The sequence below is a fragment of the Pezoporus occidentalis genome, unplaced genomic scaffold (genome assembly GCF_034315485.1).
Source record: "Pezoporus occidentalis ecotype Australia unplaced genomic scaffold, CSIRO_AGI_Poc_V1 ctg241, whole genome shotgun sequence".
Classification (NCBI taxonomy): domain Eukaryota; kingdom Metazoa; phylum Chordata; class Aves; order Psittaciformes; family Psittacidae; genus Pezoporus; species Pezoporus occidentalis.
Genome location: NW_026914297.1, coordinates 112,397 through 130,659, shown reverse-complemented (window position 1 = coordinate 130,659; position 18,263 = coordinate 112,397). Strand labels below are relative to the sequence as shown.

The window sequence follows — 18,263 nt, the reverse complement described above, 5'->3', positions numbered from 1 at the left end:
TCAATACATAAATGAAAAGACTGCTGGCACCAATGGAAAGTGTGCTTGTGTGCCAAACATGCACATCAGGCTTTCAACAGAGCAAAATCTATTGTGCACACAATGGGGATCAGTACTGCAACCCTTACTGACACAGCTTGCTTCTCAGAAAGAGCATTTACTTTGAAATAAACAGTCTCTATTAGGTACTGGGTTCACAAACAGCTTTAATTCTCACTAATGATAATTTTGATACAAAGTGCTGTTTAGGTTTCTAAGAGAAAAAAACAAAGCTACAGTTCTAGTATCATATTCCACCATGTCAGAATCCATTACTGAAACTATAGTAAAATAGGTCTTTTTAACAGCCATAATCATAAAGACCAAGGAAACACAAAACATCCTGTTTCAAGACACCTTTCCAAAAATGAAAATATGTAATAGCTAAGGAAGATATAAAGCAAACTAGACACAAAGTTAACTAGAATAATGTCAGGTTTTAACAATTCTTTTTTTAATTATGTGGGGTTTTTTTTCCATTTTTTTTTGAGAAACTATTTCCATCTCTCAAATTAAGTGTTAAAAAGCTTTAATGTGACAAGTCCTACATCCATCAGAATAAAAAAAAAGAGTGTGTGTGAGGGAAATCTAAGAATGTTCCAGTTCTTTGGTCATAAGTTATTATATACTTGTTCTTTATTAATAGATTTATACTCATCCATGTGTTATTTGTAACATTTAGGTTGGGACATTGTTGTGGGGACAGACATCTGTGGATAGCAGTCACATAAAGCTTAAGCTGGAAAAGTTCAGGGAAAAGGCAAGTCCTGCATACCCATGTCAGAGTCACCTCCACCAGATGAGTTCAGCTTTCGAAATATCTCCTGTTTCTTGGATTTTACCATTGGTGAAGTGTTCTCAAGTTTGGTGAAAAACGAAGGCAGGTAGCTTATACTACCTGGAGAGCGAGAGTCAGTCCTGCCAAGACCAACATGTGTCAATGAGAGAGAACGTTTTCCAAGATGCACATTTCAATCTTTCCAAAAGCAGTCAGGCAGAAACCACCGACATTCGCATGAACTTTAAGATTCTTTCCTCAGCCTGTTTTCTGGGGACTAGGCAAGTCTAATGACTCTCCAAGAACATCTGCTTTATGCAGGTAACAGAAAAAGTGACCATGTCATTCTCTGTACCTGGAGTGGGGTATACAGATGATGTTCTTAGAAGTTATCTCTGGGGTGCCTACTGCCTTGCAATGTGCACACTGGCTGCAGTTTGCAGTGTGAATCAATAGGTGAAGAAATGTTTAAGCTAGAAGCCCAAATACTCGTCCTAGCTGCTCCTATTTACAATCTTCTCACTCTTGTCCCCAGTATGCCACTAAAAAGACATACTGCTTTTAAAGTCTGCTTGTCAACCCTGTCACAGATGGTCCAAGCAAATAAGCTATTTCAGGCATTCTTAGTAACCAGGTAAAACAACCTTATGGACTGGAATTTGGCTCAAGAGCTGTCAGTTAGCCACTCTTGCTCTATGGCACAAATGCAGACTGGGATCCACATTCTGTATTTCATACCTCTTACCAATTTTACATTCACAGTGGCTGGCACACTTTCTGCACATAATTTCTGTCACAGTGTACAAAAATGGCTGAAGTAAATGTCAAACCGAGTTTATCTTCAGATCTTAGAATGTGCAAAGTTTAGGCTGTTTATAGAGATTGTAAAAGCAGTAGCATTTCAACTACAGAAGGAGAAAAAAACACCCCTAAAAATCCAAGCTAAAGCATGAAGAAATTCAGGTGAAAAACCTAAGCTAATACCAAGGTCCCAAATGACTTACACTGTTTTGAAAAGTGGATAAAAATTATCAACTGTATGTTCACTTGTAACACTTGAGTTTGCTTAAGCAGCAGTAATCCAGCAAATCAGCTTTAATTTAAAAGCCCCACCCCATAAAAATGCAATCTGCCCACGTTTCTGAAAATCCTTTTGCATCCAGCTAAACTTGCATCCTGGACTGTTAACAACCCTGCCAGCAACTGCAGAGTGAAGAGAGTAGGGGTGAAACAAGAAGAAAAGAATCAATTTCACCAGCATGAGCTTTACGTAAGTATATGGTGAGCCTGCTGGTTGCTACTCCTTCTTCAGCAGGCAGCAGAGCAAATGACAGAAGCATCCATTCCAATGTGCATCTGCCAGCTATTTGAAGACACCAGCCCTGATGCAGTCTGACAGGGATCCCATGTAGTTTTATGCTGCAGATCTGGAGACTGGCAAATAGCCCTGGAAAACAGGGCTGCCTGACACCCCTGGGCACGGGCCTCCTGACACCTCCCTGAAATGAAACTCCTTAGCTTAACGCTATTTCATGAGCTAAGCTGCTCTAGAGTCATGAGCGTTGGAAGCCTTGGGTTCTGCCACACTTCACCAGGACAGTATCCAGGAAGCCAAGCATGCAGAAGAAGCCTGAATTATTTAATAAAAGCTGTAGTAATTGGACCTATCCCCAAACCACTTCAGTTTTACAGAACTGACACCCAACAAGGAGTTTTGTTATAGTGCTTTCTACCAGATATGATGTAGAACCCACTGCTTGCACCAAGAAACTGGAGACAGAACTGGTATAGACTGTATTTCCCTCAGGCTTCCCAAAGCATCTCCCAAGTAGCAGGTTGTGAATGCTAGGAGTACAAAAGGGGTCAACAGTGATAAACTACTCGCCTGTGGCACAAGAGGAAAATCACTTAAACTGCTCTTTAATAAAGATACTGTATGCAGCTCAAAGATCCACAATTATGTTCTTAAAATTCAGCTCTACACATACCTCTGTTCAGTAGGCTCAGTTCTTTGGGAAAGCAAAAGAACATTTTCCTGTTTCTCATGTACAACTGGGACCTGAGGTGGCGAGATTGGCTCATAGGGCTCTGAAGAGACATGACTCCTCTCGGGGGATTTTCCAGGTCTACATCCATAATTCAGAAACAGGTAAGTACTCTTAATGCATGTAAAGCAGTAGTCAACACATGTAATTGCATTCCAGTTGTTACGTAACTACTTATGTCTAGTTATGTATGTTACATGCTTTTTAGTATGTCTGGTGATCTCGAAAAGATGACTTAGAACTTTATCAGAGTCATTATGGACAATTCAAAGTAATTAAACATTTTCATCCCCCTAAAGATTGGAAATTAAGCATAGGAAGTAAAGGTAGAACAGTTATAATCTATGTTATAGAGCCAAGCAATTGTCAAGAACAGGGCAAAAAAGATGTTGCAAAGAGAAGGACAGGAATATACCTCTATGTCTGATCTACATCAAGGTTACTGTATTTTATAAATATCAGATTTTATACATATCAGATCTGGGCATTAAATTTGCAGTAAAACTGAATACATGTGTTACCTTCCCCTGGACTTGTCAGACAGATTTTCAGGTGACACTCTAGCTCCTGGCCGCTGATGGTGGACGGACTGCGACTGGGACTCAGGGCTGTAGCGATTCGATGTCTTTGCCCGGGTAGCAACAGGTGTTGGAACAGGGGTGGAATTCTGGAATGTAGTGGTGGGAGGCTGCAAAGAGGCCTGAGAAGCTGCTTGGTTTCTAGCAAAGTCTTGTGTAATAATTTGCTGATAGTGGCCAAGAAAATAGAAGAGAGATCTCGGTCAGACACTGGCCAAGAGACTATGTATTCATGAACTAGATGAATACGAGACCAATTGCAACAAATGAGATGATTTTAAGTTCAGACACACTGTATAACAGCCTCAAGTAAAACTAGTAATTACAGAATTGGTATTAAGTTTCAAAACGTGTTTTCATCATTAAAATATAACTTTTCACATCTGAAAAGATGCATGCAAATAAACCTACACAGATGTGATCAGCAAGGGTGATAAGTCGATGGGTCCTGGGCACATGTGCCATCCCTTCTGCTTGGGAAGAGGGAGGTGGAGGTTGTTGGGGTGAAGGGGGTTCCTGTTGTGTCCTATAGCGGTGAATCGTCCCCTCGTATTGCCTGTTTGGGTCATCTAGTTGAAGAAGAAAGGGTCAGTCTTAACAGATGGTATTACTGAAGCTTCAAGGTTTGAAACTTCTGTGCTTACAAATTTAATAGAGGAAGTGTTTCTGCATTAGGTTTTTGATATCCTGTGTGATAATCACCTTTTCCCCCTTCATATATAAGCACTACAATTTAGAGTAGATAAAATAAAGCTTCATTTCACAATCTAGATTAATTGCAGCTCATTTCTCACCTGCAAACTGTTCTGTAATATTTTGACCTTTACTAATAGGTAAAAACTTCTAGGCATCAACACCTGTATGCAGGACTTTGAAAGAATGTATTGGAAATAAATTTCTTACTAAACCAGCTACCCTATAATGTAAAGGAGCTCTGTCTGTTTAATGCCAAATGTCAGTTCCAATACATTTGCTCTAGTTTATCCAGATCACTGCAACAACATACTTCCAACAAAAGTTTCTGAAAAGTTAAGAATATGCTAAGCAGCCACTTAAAGACTCCCAAGATATTTATGATGCCATGGAGCTGGTAAATATAAGCAAGATAAGTGTGAGAATATTTACATATGCAGATAAACTTACTTTCTGCCTGGCTTTGTTTAGGTGTCTCTGGTTGATAGGGCTGTAGCTTTTCTTGAGTAGGTACAGGTGAATTTGCAGGGCTAATCACCTCAATGGCATCTCCAGGAGCTTCATACCGGTGGGAGGATACTGAGTATCAAGCAAAGGTTGTGGAATAAGGTGTAAATATCACAGAAAATTTCTCTTGCCTCTACACAGCAACACCAGTGTTTCCATTATAATGACACCAGTGAAATGAAAGTCAAAACACTATATTTTCCTCATGATAACCACGGTGATACAAATGCTTGCACAGTGTTTCAATGTAAACCAAATTTTAGGTTTCTTGAGTTCTGATAAGGTTAGTCTTATTATCTTGCATTTCCTGTTGTAGCAGGGAATCTGAATAAAGCAAACAATTTTGATTTTGCAAGAATCTTGAGTAACTATATGCAAAAACTGTATTTGTCTATGAAGTGTTTCTACTGGGCAGAGGTGAATATTTTATCATTGAACATCAGAATCATTTCACATCTTATTATTTCCCTAAAAGGCTAAGACAGACAGCAAAGAAGTAGATAGTTACTAAGATACGTACAACTACTGGAAGAATCTGAACTTTGAGAGCCCCTATCTCGTGCATCCTTGTCTGAAGCAATCTGTCGAGTGATGATCACATCTATGAAGTTAGCAGCAGTAATTGTGGTCTTTCCTCGAGTTCTCAGCTCTTCCTCGTACCTGGATTTAGGAGGAGGTCCTTTCTCTTTACCAGCCTCTGAATAGACTACTGAAGACTGTCCCTGGGACTTGCCACCAGAAAAGTTTGCAGATGTATAGGGGCACTGGACAGGCCTTTTTTCTACCTCCAGTGTCTTCTGTTCCATCTGCTGCTGTTCAGTAACCACAGCTGACCGGCGTCCCATATTCTCTTCTATCCTGGTGCCTTCATGCTTGTTCTCTTTTGCTTTGGCAACTTCCATCTGAGGAGCAGAGGCTGCAGCATCTACGAGTGCTGCAAGGGCATCAGCAGCAGTATTGTAACGGGAAGCTGGCAACCCTTGAGTAATAGAGGGAGCTCCAGGGGTGAGCTGCCTGTTGGCAAACATTAAATATTCTCAATTATATCGCATGAAAAAGAGAACCAGAGCCATATCACACATACAACAAAGTGAAGCTTTTCTGACACTAATTTCTATCCAAACTGGACTACTGAAAATGCATTGGATCATTTCCAATAAATCCAAGAGCAATCAGATAGTGATATATCCTCATCTTGTTGTATTTTCCTCAGGCTCAATGCACCTTTTAGTAAGCTCAAATGTTAGAACACATATCTCTGGAATAGTAAGTTATAAATCATACATGATACGTAGCTGAGCAGCAGGATCCAAAGGTGTGATTACACTTGTCCCATTGGTTCCTTGAAAAATACTAGGCCTTTGCTGCAGGATGTTTTCCTGGCTTCTAACTGAAGGGGATGGGGACCGAACATATCCATGACTGCCAGGTCTGCCGGGCTGCTCTGCACCTGCAGAACACAGAGCAGAGGGAAACAAACAATATATATTGATAACTATTATAACAATGCAGTACTACATATCAGTGTTGTCTCCTCCACATCCTTTCCCAGTAGTCTCCACCCCTCTAGCTGTGACAGTATGTATCAAAGGTTTAAACAGCAGCAGTATTGTTTACAATGCTCTGAATGACATGGAAGTTGTGCTAGCGGTAACTGGGATTCACACCATTTCCCAGGTGCTACATTGCTATGAGAAAGATCAGAAGCAGTTACAGTCTACAAGACAACTGATTTAAATGTAATGATTTGCACTCACCTGGTCGAAGATAAAGTTCAGCAGGGACTGAAGAGATTCTCTCCCTCTCCCGTTCTCGTTCTCTTTCCCGCTCCCGTTCCCTCTCCCTTTCCCGTTCCTTCTCCCTCTCCCTTTCCCGCTCCCTTTCAGCATTTGCAGCTGCAGAAGCTGCCAGGTGTGTAGGGTGTCCTGGAAGGTTTACAAAATAAAATGAAGTAGCAAAAAGAGATACTCAAGTTAAGCATAACTGGATGTAAACACTTCCCAATATATTCTGCTATCCACTTACAGCAAAATTTCCCGAATACACTCAAAACTATCCACTTCTCTAAGACAAAAGCTTAACATACAGTAACAGTGGAAGGCTCAACAGCTTTTTACTAAAGTGGTTTTTATGCAGTTAGAAACTACACACAGCTTATAGACCCAAATTCTACTCTTCAACACACACACCATGAAGTCAGTGAAATCATAATCAAATGACTATAAATAAAGACCTGACAGAATGAGGCAAATTCTGCATTTGTCAGTGCTCCTAATGTAACTACAAAGGATATCCTTAAGAAAACCTTTGCTATCCAAGTTAAGAAGCACATGCAAAAAACACCAAGACGTGACACTAATGAAAGCTAAAGAAGGCACGTCAGACAACTAGAGACATCAGCAAATCACAAGAGCACTTACCTGGTGATAGAGAAGCAGGATTGTAAGGCCTAGGAGGGAACGTAAGTTGGGTACCAGGGATATATGTGATTCTCTCCATGGGTGGTGTGCTTGTTCCTCCAGGATGAGGCACTAAGATAGTGGGAGCCATATTGTTCAGGTCAATAATTCCTGTTAGGAGATGACACATGTAAGAATAGTAACTCAAGGACAGACCAACAGCCCACACATTATATATTATGTTCATTAATAAAGGTCAGCCGTGAATGCTTAGTGTAAAAACATAGAATAAGGCAAATGCAGAGCTATATTCCCGCTGGTTATACTCTCTTAGATACGGCAATCAGCCATTTAACTTGTCCAGATTCCTGTTTTCTCTGTCTGAGGAGTTACATTTTCATAAGATGTCTTTTTATTTTCAAACACTCCTTCTTGCTGCTGTTACATATCCAGACTGATTTAGGCTTTTCCCAATCCTGCAACACTTCACACACACTTGCTAACTCTCTAACCTTTAAACAATCACCCTGTTTTTCTCATCCCTTTAGCTGTTGCTTTTGTTTTCATTTTGGAGAACTTCTCATTTTGATATAATTCTCTTTTCTGAAGTTGAGGATGAGTTAAATATGTTTCTGAGTACCAATTTAAACTATCAAAACCAGTCTAATTTCTTGAACACTAGTAAGTCTTACAGCCTTCCCTTTAACAATATTGTTTACATATATAGTTCTCCTTTATGCCCACAGAAGCCAGTACAGAAGTAGGACAACACATTTGCAAACACATCTCTGCCTATGCAATTGTATGCATACACACGAACACATCTTTATAAGCAGCAACAAAACAAACCAACCAACCACAAGTCCAAAACATACTTTAAAGAACATAAGAAAAACCACGGGCATACCTCTTGCTCCCGCATATGGGAGAGCTAAAGTTTGCTCTCTGGGAGATAATCCTCTCGTTACATCTGGACGTAAATTGACTTGCATCTGCTGTGAGGTAATGTAGTCATTTAGGATTGTCTGTCGTGTGTTTTCCATCGCGTAAAGCTGATACTGACTTGGGTAGCCTGGGGTGGGCGAGAGCTGCCTTTGGAACAGGTAAGCAGCAGCAGCTGAGGGTGAAGGAGGAAACAAAACCCAGAAGATTTAGGGTCTGGGTGATATCAAATGGAAGTTTCAGATGTTTATGTAACTTTAATGAGAAGCACTGTCAACTCTCTCTAGCGAGTGCCAGATGAATTAAAACAGCATTTAAATACTGGTGGTTTACTGAATTTATGCAGTCTTCAGACAGAAAAAGTGAAATAATCCATACTGGAGATATGCATAAGAGACTTGATTAAAAATATAAATCCTGAAGTTCTGAAGATGTAAAGAGCTGAAATACCTAAAGAAGGTTAAAATATCTCACAGAAGTGGACTGAGGGATAGGTTAAAAGGAAGTCTAATGTATTTAATATCACCAGGGACAACCTGATAATCCCTCAGTGAGAAGGAATCACAGTCCTGAATAAAGAGGTCCTGATTAATTCTATAGCATCTTCCACATCCTTCTCTGCATAGCTTTCCTGAAAGCTTTCATATATTTCACGAATACTTATCTAAAAATACTGTCTGTAACCAAACAGACGCAGCTGGCAGCTTCTAGAAAAAAGTTACAACCTTATACAATCATATTTTCCTTAAGTTTCCTGGCCAGATAATACCCCCCCCACCCCCCCCAGTTGAAATTAGGCCACAACAGTGTATAATATATAACCTTTTATGAAATTAAAAGAAACCCAATACAAACAGATTTACCAGGATCCAGAGCCCTGTGAAATGGCATAGCGGGATCTAAATGAGGAGGGAGGTGACTCCTATAGACTTCAGGAGTTGCTCCTCTATGATGAGGGTCAAAAGGACTGTGAGTCACTACAGGATCAACCCCAGGGACTGGAGATTTTGCTGGCACACTCTCCCTCTGTGTTGGAGTGAGTGTGTTTTTCCTTTCATGATTTGCTGGCTTCCCAGAAGATATTCCACCTAAAAACAATGAAAACTCCAAATCAATAAAATGCATATTTTTTTCCTTAGAAAATACAGCTGTAAGTATACACTGGCTCTCAAGTAACAGTCTAGAGTATCTTGCAATGTGATACATCACAGAAAGTATTTTACATCACAAACTGTTTCTGGTGAAAAATCTAAATCCTAAAGCTGATTGCTTACACTTCTCCAGAATACCTTCCTCATCTAGACACCTCCATAGGAATAGCTTCTGCCCTTAAAATGTTGCACTTATAGGTAACTGTTTCGATACAACCCGTAATTAAATGCAAATTGAGAAAGAACTGTCTTCCCACATCCATGTTATAATATGGCAGATTTTAGGCTTAGAGCCTTTTAAAATTCCCTCTAGCCACCCTCCAAATAGAGAGAAACCATTAGAACACAAGAAAGTAGAACGGATTACAGAAAGCAGTTTAAAATGAAATCATTAAAACTTCTTGTCTGGATAGGAATAACATACCCTCACTAACTCTATTCAGCATAGGTGAACTCCTGGACATTGGACTCTGATAGTTCACAGGTGTCCTCCGAGCATTGGTATCATCATAAATCCCAGGGCTCAGCTGTGATTTGGGAGTTTCATGAAGAGTTGACCTGAGAACAGAGGGACCAGAGCTCACTACTGACGTGTGACGGGAACGTACTGCATCCCCGGTCTTCACGTCTTCGTATTTTCCTCGCTCCACCACCTTCACGTTTTCTGGCACCATTTCCAGCTGAGGCATTCCACGGGGAAGCTTGCTTGGTCCAGTGATTAAAGATTTTACATTATGTTTGATGGCAGACTGGCCAGAGTTGCTTTCGTATTTTATGGGTGTGCCCTGAAAAGGAGAAAAAGACCAGGTAAGCTTATTCTGCCAATGTTTCATGCATGCCAAAATCCTCACATTGCTGACATTGTAGTTCATTGCCTGCATCACATTAACACACAATATAACTGGATCTTAGTGACTGTTACTTGTCAGTTCTCTCACATTTGCTTGCAAATGTGCTCCCTACAGTTGAATCATCAGTATTTATCTAATACGCAGAAAATACTTTTAAGCTTTGCAAGTTGGTGGCTTTCTTAAAAAACAAAACACATCTCTCATTTGTGATTATTCAAATACCCTGGATTGATTCACTCCTGGGTCTGTAACCAACTGTGTGAGTGTAGCAGGGCTTTTTGTATTCACCTGAGATATGGAGCCTTCTATGATTGGCCTGGTCGTTTGTACCATTTCGGGAGTCTTGCGACTCTCCTGGCTCAGTAAGTCCTGTCTTGGGATTTCATGGATGGAACGACCCATTTCTTTTATAGTAGTGACTCCATCATATGGTTTCCCCTTAGTAATGGCTCCTTCAAATGTCCTTATGGGAGGAGACTCTCTCTTAATCTGTTTAGGGTATTTCAAGCCTTCTTCAAAGCTTTCAGTTGTTGCTCTTGGTGTACCTTTTATAGAAGGAAAGACACATTACTGGCATTAGTAATTACCAAGTCTCTTTTTTCATAAAGACAGTAAAATAACTACATGTCATAATGGTGGCACTTTGGTTTGCTATAATCTATGATATGCTCTCAAGACTAAGAAAATCACCACAGAAGTAATACTGAACAAATAGTCAATATATTACTGAAAGCATCCCAAGTTATTTCAGATGCTGAAATAAATGAAATAGCACACATCTTCACATTTACAAAAAAAGAGCTAATTGCCAAGTATTTGTATGAAAAAAAGTCTGATTTCCAAGAAGAAAGAAAATGCTACATTTACACACTAGCTTTGTATACAGTATATCAGGAAACTGCTGATTTATGCTCTGAAAAACATGTTTAATGAAATTAGCTCCACCTTTAACACAGCTACCATTGTTAACATCAGTTTTAAGGTTCAGAAATCCAGATTTTTGAGGCTGTAATTAACGCTTGCCTTCTAAACTCAGAATACTTTACCTTGCATTATAGAGCCAGACAACACTGTTCTCTCTTTTAGTTCAGCATGTGGGCTACCCCGAGGCAGTGCACGGCATATTAAACCTAAAATGAACATAATTTAGAGAACTAAACAAGTGTTCAAAGAAGCCCAACAAAATCCTCCTCCTTCTTATATACATCACAGATAGTATCTATATCAGGGTAGTGCCCAGAGGTCCTAGCCTCAGCATGCTAGGCATTGTAGCAACATGTTATAAACACCATCCTGCCCTAAAAAAAATAAGTCTTTCAGTTCAGGCATTCATGCCATTACATTCCTGCAAGTTTTAACATACTTAGAAAACACAAGGTATTTTTTATAATTAAGCTTAACTCTTCCCCCAAATGCAGTCACTGCTTCTCTTACACTTCACTTTACTTAAAGAAAGGTGTTCATGATAGGAACCCGAGCAAAAAGTAAAAAAAAAACACCTCAAAAAAATATCTCGGCTTCTTTCAAATTAATCAAAGTTCATTCTGAATCATCTGGGAAGAGCTGAATTTACTGTTCTTAGAGTAGGAATCTGAATCAAATTCCAAAAGAACTCATGGTTTTCCACAGTTTGAGGACAGAAAATGTGTCAAAGCAATGAGATACAGCATAGATGTATCAGAGCAGCTTCTCATATCCCAAAAAAGCCCAGAGATGAGGCAAATGCATCAGAAACTTAAAGGCAAGACTGAATTTCTAGATCCTAGGAACTTATTCATATTGCTCCTTCTGCTGAAAGCGTACAGAAAATAGCGTTTAAGGGCTACCCAAATATGGGGAAAAAGAAAACACACTTAAGGAGTAAGACTCCATAGTTCAGGTATGCAACATTTTTTTGCACTTGTATTTTTAAAAAGCAATCAGAAAAGTTATGCAATGGCCTGACTTGACCTTTGCAGCCTTAGTTTCATTATAGTTTATTAAATCAAAATCATAGTAGGGATGCCCTGAAGCAGAATACAGCAGCTGTGCAATCTTCTTCTTGGCATAATCCAAGAGGTTTACTGCAGGAATGCAGAAGGTCACACCAGAGTGTTCCAGAGTTACTGTGCCATGGCTGAGACCAATATTTAACTAACGGGTGTGCCCATGGAGGCCACACTGGTGTTGTTTGAGCTCTACATGACCTGCTGGGACTGTGATTCAGAGTCAGTCACACGTGTCAGATCTACTAAGAGGAGTAAGTGCTAGCTGAACTCCAGTCATATTTCCAGCATGCTTGTAGTGGTTATTACATAGATTTGGTTAGTAGTGTAAGATTTAAATCTCATTTCTCTTTTCATCTGCTCCATAAAATAACTCTAAGTACTCTTACAACAATGCAAAATATTTGGATAAAACACAAAACACCTTGGAAGCAGCTGTTTTTACCTTCCAGTGGTGCAGACACCGGAGACTCACGCATTGACATTCCTTGCTTTATATTCCCTTCCATTGTATCATAGCTTCTCTTTAAACCAATTTCATGAGCTGTTCTTGGACTCCTTGTTCCTTCACGAACATTTTTAATAGCTGGCAAAATTTATAAGAGTGTGGTTAGGAAAATGTGGCTGATAAGAAAGAGATACACGAGCATAACATTTAATGAGACCACAGGTCATTAATACTTTAACAAGACAACTTCAGTTGAATATTGTAACATTAAATCTCAACCTTCAAAAGATCTTTTATAGTTTGTTAAAAAAAATTATTTGTTCAGTCACTCTTTTATCAGTATCTTAAGTTCAAAGTTAAAGGATACATTTATTCTGATTTTAATGCAGATAATTTCAAACTTGTTTAACCTTTCAAAATAAAAATCTTCCATGACAAATTTGAAATAAACGGCAAAGAAATTAAACAGTTTAACTATTACTTTAAATATATAGTACAATAGACTCTTCAGAACACCATCACAATTTCTGAATCACTTTAATTCTTAGACTCTCAAAAAACACATGCAGGTCAATACCTCTCCCAGATGGCACCCCACTGATTAAGGTTTATATCTACCACTTGGAAACAGATACAATTCAGCTATGGATTATAAAAGCAGAACATGTTGCAGTCTTGCCTTTAATCAGGTATAATATACAAATACCCACCATCATAAGACAAAATATGCCCACTTTTGCCTTCGTAAATAACATGGCCTTTGGCTGAAGTTTCCTCTCGGCACTTTTCTGGGCTGCTGTCTTCTGTAGCTAGCCGGGTGATGGTTCCCTTCAATAATGCATCAGCTGCTATGCCAGCCTGGGACAGAGCTGGTGTACCCTGCAATTCAATCAATCAATCAATCAATCAAATGTAACTCAGAACATGGGCACTTACTTAAGATAATAGCAGTAAAGGGAAAAAAAAAAAACAACCTAAACCCACAACATTTTTTAGATGTAGAAAGCCACCTACTTTATCAAGCAGTATGGAAGTTGTTAATAACCCTCCAGCTAGGTTTACCAAAAGCTCTGGTGGCTCTATTTAAAGACTCATTTACATGAAGATGAAAGCACGGTAATGACAACTTCAGCAATAGCAGGATTTGACCATCTGATTGTATTAAAATTTCTTTATTCAAGGCAGTTCCTACTTGTGATAATAATTCACTTTTTCAGTCATGAAAATATATCCACAGTGACAGCTTAAATATGCAGGTTTGCCTCAGCCTTCCCAATAAGCAGAAAAATACCTGAGTTATGGAGCCTCTCAAAGAAGGAATGGTCTCAACAGATACTTTACTGGTTGGAGTTCCTCGTGTTATACTTCCCTCCTGTATCGTTGATGTACCTGATTTGAAATAAGACATCCTGATACATCACAGAATAACAAAAAAATAGCTACTCTAGTTGAAACAATTAAAAACTCTAGTGAGAATTGTTAGCTTACATTAAAATACAGAGAAAAAAAATCAGTTTAACAGCATGCATTTGAGCAGTCACATCATTTCCTCTTTTACAGACCAAAAGCCTTTTGCAGCATTAACCCACAGAATTTAGTTTCTTTTCTTTTGATGTATTTGGATATTTGACATGTATTGTTCTGCATATGCTCTAGTGAGCAGCTTCATTTTGAAACTGGCACGCCTTGAAACAACTGTTTTGAAGTGAAACATGCAGACAGGAGGTGCTAGCTACAAATACACATGCATTGGAAATAGGGAGCAGATTAATCATATAATCTTATGGTACTTATACAATCATATAATACTTAAAAGTAACACTTCAGCAGTTTGAGCTCTAGAAGTTAATCCTCTCAGTTTTCTCAGGCTCTGACAAAGTTTCTAAATCTGTGTGATTTTCTTTACCTCGAACCACACTTTCATGTTGTGCCCTGACCAGGAGTCCCTCAGGCTGGGAATTCTGGCTTCTGGGAGAGAATTCCTCTTGTTTTATATAGGGCAGGGAAGCTATTCAGAAGAAGAATAAAGAAGAAAAGTTTTGTTGGCTTTTTTTTTCCTTTAATTACAAGTCATTAAATAGTCTACATAAAACACGTCAGTTTTTGTTTTACCAGATTTGGCTGACTCCTGCTGCCTTGGCAGTCCAAGAGATATAGAACCCACTGATGGCTTTGCAGTTTCTTGGGTGTAGGAAGCTTGACTGTGGGATGTTAAGTAAGTGCCAGGTGTTCCCTGAAACAACGAATATATGTTAATTCTTGTCTGTGGAATGAAGATTCACATCAATGTTTACAGGAGAATGCTAATACTACTACGATACTGTCTCAAAATGCTACAGTATACCACTGCAAAGTACCAAAGTTGGTCTGGAGATGCAGTTCACCCAAGCTGAAGATCCTCAGCCATGTTCCTAAATGTAAATAGCTGCAAGATTTTCTATTTTCTAAAGCACCTGTAATTCCTGGACTTTTAGAAGTAGCATGTATAGATCTTAAGTGTTAATGTGGTGAACACATAAACCAGAACAAGATGCTGAAGGCTGACAAAAGAGCAAATACTGATGTAAGAAGAGGTTTTCAAATAATAGTTCTTACTTGTGAGATTGAGCCTCCCATGATGAAGGAAGGCTTTTCTGATGGCACACTTGTTTTGGAGGATGGAATGAGTGGTGGTGGTGGTCTGGTAGGTCTGGTTGTTGGAAGGCGGACTCCTTCAGGTATATTGGTTATTACTTGGTGAGGTGCTGGCTGGAGAACTTGGGGAGAAAACATCGTACGTTAAAAATAACAGTCTGTTTCAGCTCTACTACTTGTTAGAGAGACAAGAGGAACAAAAATAGCAAGTTCATCTGACAATTTCTGACAGGAATAAAACACCCAAAAGCATACCTCCCGTATGAAAGCTGGGGCTGTTCAGCCTGGAGAAGAGAAGGCTGCGTGGAGACCTCATAGCAGCCTTCCAGTATCTGAAGGGGGCCTATAGGGATGGTGGGGAGGGACTCTTCATTAGGGACTGCAGTGACAGGACAAGGGGTAACGGGTTAAAACTTAAACAGGGGAAGTTTAGGTTGGATATAAGGAGGAAATTCTTTCCTGTTAGGGTGGTGAGGCACTGGAATGGGCTGCCCAGGGAGGTTGTGAATGCTCCATCCTTGGCAGTGTTCAAGACCAGGTTGGATGAGGCCTTGGGTGACATGGTTTAGTGTGAGGTGTCCCTGCCTATGGCAGGGGGGTTGGAACTAGATGATCTTAAGGTCCTTTCCAACCCTAACTATTCTATGATTCTATCTGGGCTGTATTTACAGTTCTGAAATTCATTATATCCAAATGTATGTTATGCATAGAAACTGAATTGAAAATATGTAACCTGGCATCAAGGCTCAAAAAGAAATGGCAAAAGCTGCACTGTAGAAGTGCAGACCCTGAAAACTAAACTTTTAAAACCAGCGGCCCAGGGCAAATTCAGGGTTTTTTCTGTTTTGCTGTTTTTAAAGAAAGTTCTTATTCTTTGAACTGAATGCAACTGAGTCAAACATAACCTAAGCTTCCCTGCTTTTGTCTTTTCTTAGCATGACATTACACTCTGAAGGGAAAAGCAATAACCCAAGCTTCACAATTAAGATTTGTCAGTTATTTCACTGTTTCATAAACCACTCAGATTATAATAATAAGCAATTATAGTAAGAAACTAATGCCAAGGATAGTGGCAGCTTTCTAATTTCGTTAACTCCTCCCTTCATAAGAAAGGCCACCCATGAATATGACAGTACTTGTATTAAGCTGAAAATCTCTTGATGACTGTGTCTCAATGCTGTTCTAACACTTTCCAGATCACCCATCTGCTTTAATATGTCATGCAGCTAATGCAGCAACAAATAACAAAAATACAATCTCAGAGAAGCCTGAAATTTACATGCACAAGGAAAACAATCTATTTTCTTCTTTTGTTAGTTTACAAAGCATTTAGATACTAATTTGATACTATATCAAATTTCATCAGTCCAGCTTCCAAGGAAGACTACATATCCCTATGATACCTAACAAAGTACTTACCTGGTGGAACACTATAGCGAGCTGCATTCATATCAGGCTGGGGAGAGGCTTTATTAACTTCTCTTGGAGACAGCCTGTATGGTGATGCTGACCTTGTTGCTGTGTTTTGCACTTGTGCTTCCTGTTCTATTGCTCGCTTGACCTCAGCATAAGGCATATAGGCCACTGGTTTTCCTAGGAAGGTTAAAGTTATCAGAAAGAAAAAAACTCCGGATTAGAAATTGGAGGTACAAGGTTCAGTTTACAGCACAATTTTAACACAGGGCCTGCTCAAATGTCAGATGTACTCATCAGGTAGAAATGTTACAATTAAATGTGGTATTAAGGTACAGCTTCATTTAATATGCTCTTGCTTCTATACTTCTATATCCAAAGCTTTGAAAAACTTTCTCATACTTTCTGTATGTGAAAAACAGTATTTGAATCCTTTAGGTCCTTCAAGTGAAAGCTCTACCACTGAAAAAGATTTCATTTCAAGAAGATTCCTTTCCAAATCCTGTGCACCAGCCAGGTTTACATACAAATACAGCCAGACTTACACACCAATCCCACCAGACAAAAGCCTCCGTTCCTTGTTTGCCCAAATAAGTTACAAATCAAATTTCAAATACTAATATTGCCCATCAGTGGTGCTTAAAGGGAAAAATACATTTTTCTTTAATTTAGGCAATTAAAAATCCAGTACCAGAACTTCAGAAATTCCTTTTCTCTGGCAATGGACAATTTAAGTATTCAAAATTATGAGTCAGAACAAGTCTAGTGCAGCTGTAAAGTTGTATCTTTAATCTCCATAAAGAAAGGATCTTTAATATTTTATCTCATGGTACTGTGTAGGTTGTCAGGCTCTTTAGTTTGACAAGATGCTCCACAACATCACCAGTGTTCTGATGTATGCAATACAAGGTTTCTAAACAAGTCTGTGGGCTCTTTGCTGCATGCAGCAGTTGGTGGACAAGGTTCATATGCACAGTGTATCTTAGGAAGTAGCTGCTGTAATCATCTGATGACAATCTCAGTCCCTTTTGGTTTTCAGACTAAGATGTCCAGGCTTGTAGAACCCATTTACATTAACCATGTTATCCCTCCCTCTCTGTTTGCCTCAGTAACCACCCTGATTTTTGTTGGCAGAGATTTCACCCCAGAACTTTCCCACACTTCATAATTGCATACTGCCAATGCCAAGAGTTATTCAGGTAGTTTTTCAGTTAAATGGTACTTCTAAGCAATCCCAGACCTTCCACCTAAAGGAGCAACTTCCAAAACCCACAATCTTACCCTCCCTCCCTGATCTTCCAGCTCCCTTCTCACTATTTTAACAGGCAAAAAAAAATGGTTATGTTATTTTCATTTTACTTTAGTAAAAAAATAAAGGTGAAGCATTTTCATAACATAATTTAAAAGTTATGCATATTAAATCTACTCGATAGTTTCTGTTGCTAATACTGTGGAGACAACAGAGCACATGAGCATATAAGAATCTAAGAATGCAGAATTATGCAACGGTGATAATATCTCTAACATTGTAACATTCGGCACATTAATCTTAGTTTATTTCCATGTTACAATGTACATGTTTGTGGACCTATTCTTTTCTAGTAAGCAAAGGTGAGGTAAAAGTTATCCACTTCTGAGGTACAGAACTGGGCATCCCATAGGATATGCTTTTCTTGTACACAGAAAAAACAACATTCTGCTAAGCTATTTGTAATTTGCAAACTGTTGATGAAATAGCTTCAGTTCAAAGAATGAAAATATAACCAACATACACAGAGAAAACCCATAATATGAATGTTT

The 18,263-nt window shown here is 39.1% G+C and overlaps 1 protein-coding gene across 10 annotated transcripts in view; it reads right to left on the bottom strand.

Annotated features, from left to right (window-relative positions):
- NCOR1 (nuclear receptor corepressor 1) overlaps window positions 1–18,263 on the bottom strand; it is a 65,822-nt gene that overhangs the window by 3,839 nt on the left and 43,720 nt on the right. For 8 of the 10 annotated variants that reach the window (XM_062622366.1, XM_062622365.1, XM_062622369.1 and 5 more), the window contains 21 exons: window positions 16,470–16,643; window positions 15,012–15,172; window positions 14,529–14,649; window positions 14,323–14,424; window positions 13,708–13,805; window positions 13,127–13,295; window positions 12,414–12,554; window positions 11,030–11,113; window positions 10,272–10,528; window positions 9,557–9,917; window positions 8,845–9,069; window positions 7,947–8,156; window positions 7,061–7,210; window positions 6,398–6,565; window positions 5,925–6,090; window positions 5,161–5,654; window positions 4,584–4,712; window positions 3,852–4,009; window positions 3,384–3,607; window positions 2,806–2,943; window positions 815–957 (listed from right to left, as the gene is read on the bottom strand). In XM_062622366.1, coding sequence (XP_062478350.1) covers window positions 815–957; window positions 2,806–2,943; window positions 3,384–3,607; window positions 3,852–4,009; window positions 4,584–4,712; window positions 5,161–5,654; window positions 5,925–6,090; window positions 6,398–6,565; window positions 7,061–7,210; window positions 7,947–8,156; window positions 8,845–9,069; window positions 9,557–9,917; window positions 10,272–10,528; window positions 11,030–11,113; window positions 12,414–12,554; window positions 13,127–13,295; window positions 13,708–13,805; window positions 14,323–14,424; window positions 14,529–14,649; window positions 15,012–15,172; window positions 16,470–16,643 — 3,873 coding nt within the window. Of the gene's footprint in view, window positions 1–814; window positions 958–2,805; window positions 2,944–3,383; window positions 3,608–3,851; window positions 4,010–4,234; window positions 4,298–4,583; window positions 4,713–5,160; window positions 5,655–5,924; window positions 6,091–6,397; window positions 6,566–7,060; window positions 7,211–7,946; window positions 8,157–8,844; window positions 9,070–9,556; window positions 9,918–10,271; window positions 10,529–11,029; window positions 11,114–12,413; window positions 12,555–13,126; window positions 13,296–13,707; window positions 13,806–14,322; window positions 14,425–14,528; window positions 14,650–15,011; window positions 15,173–16,469; window positions 16,644–18,263 lie in introns of those variants that run through there. The other 2 variants (XM_062622370.1, XM_062622371.1) reach the window with 2 other exon arrangements.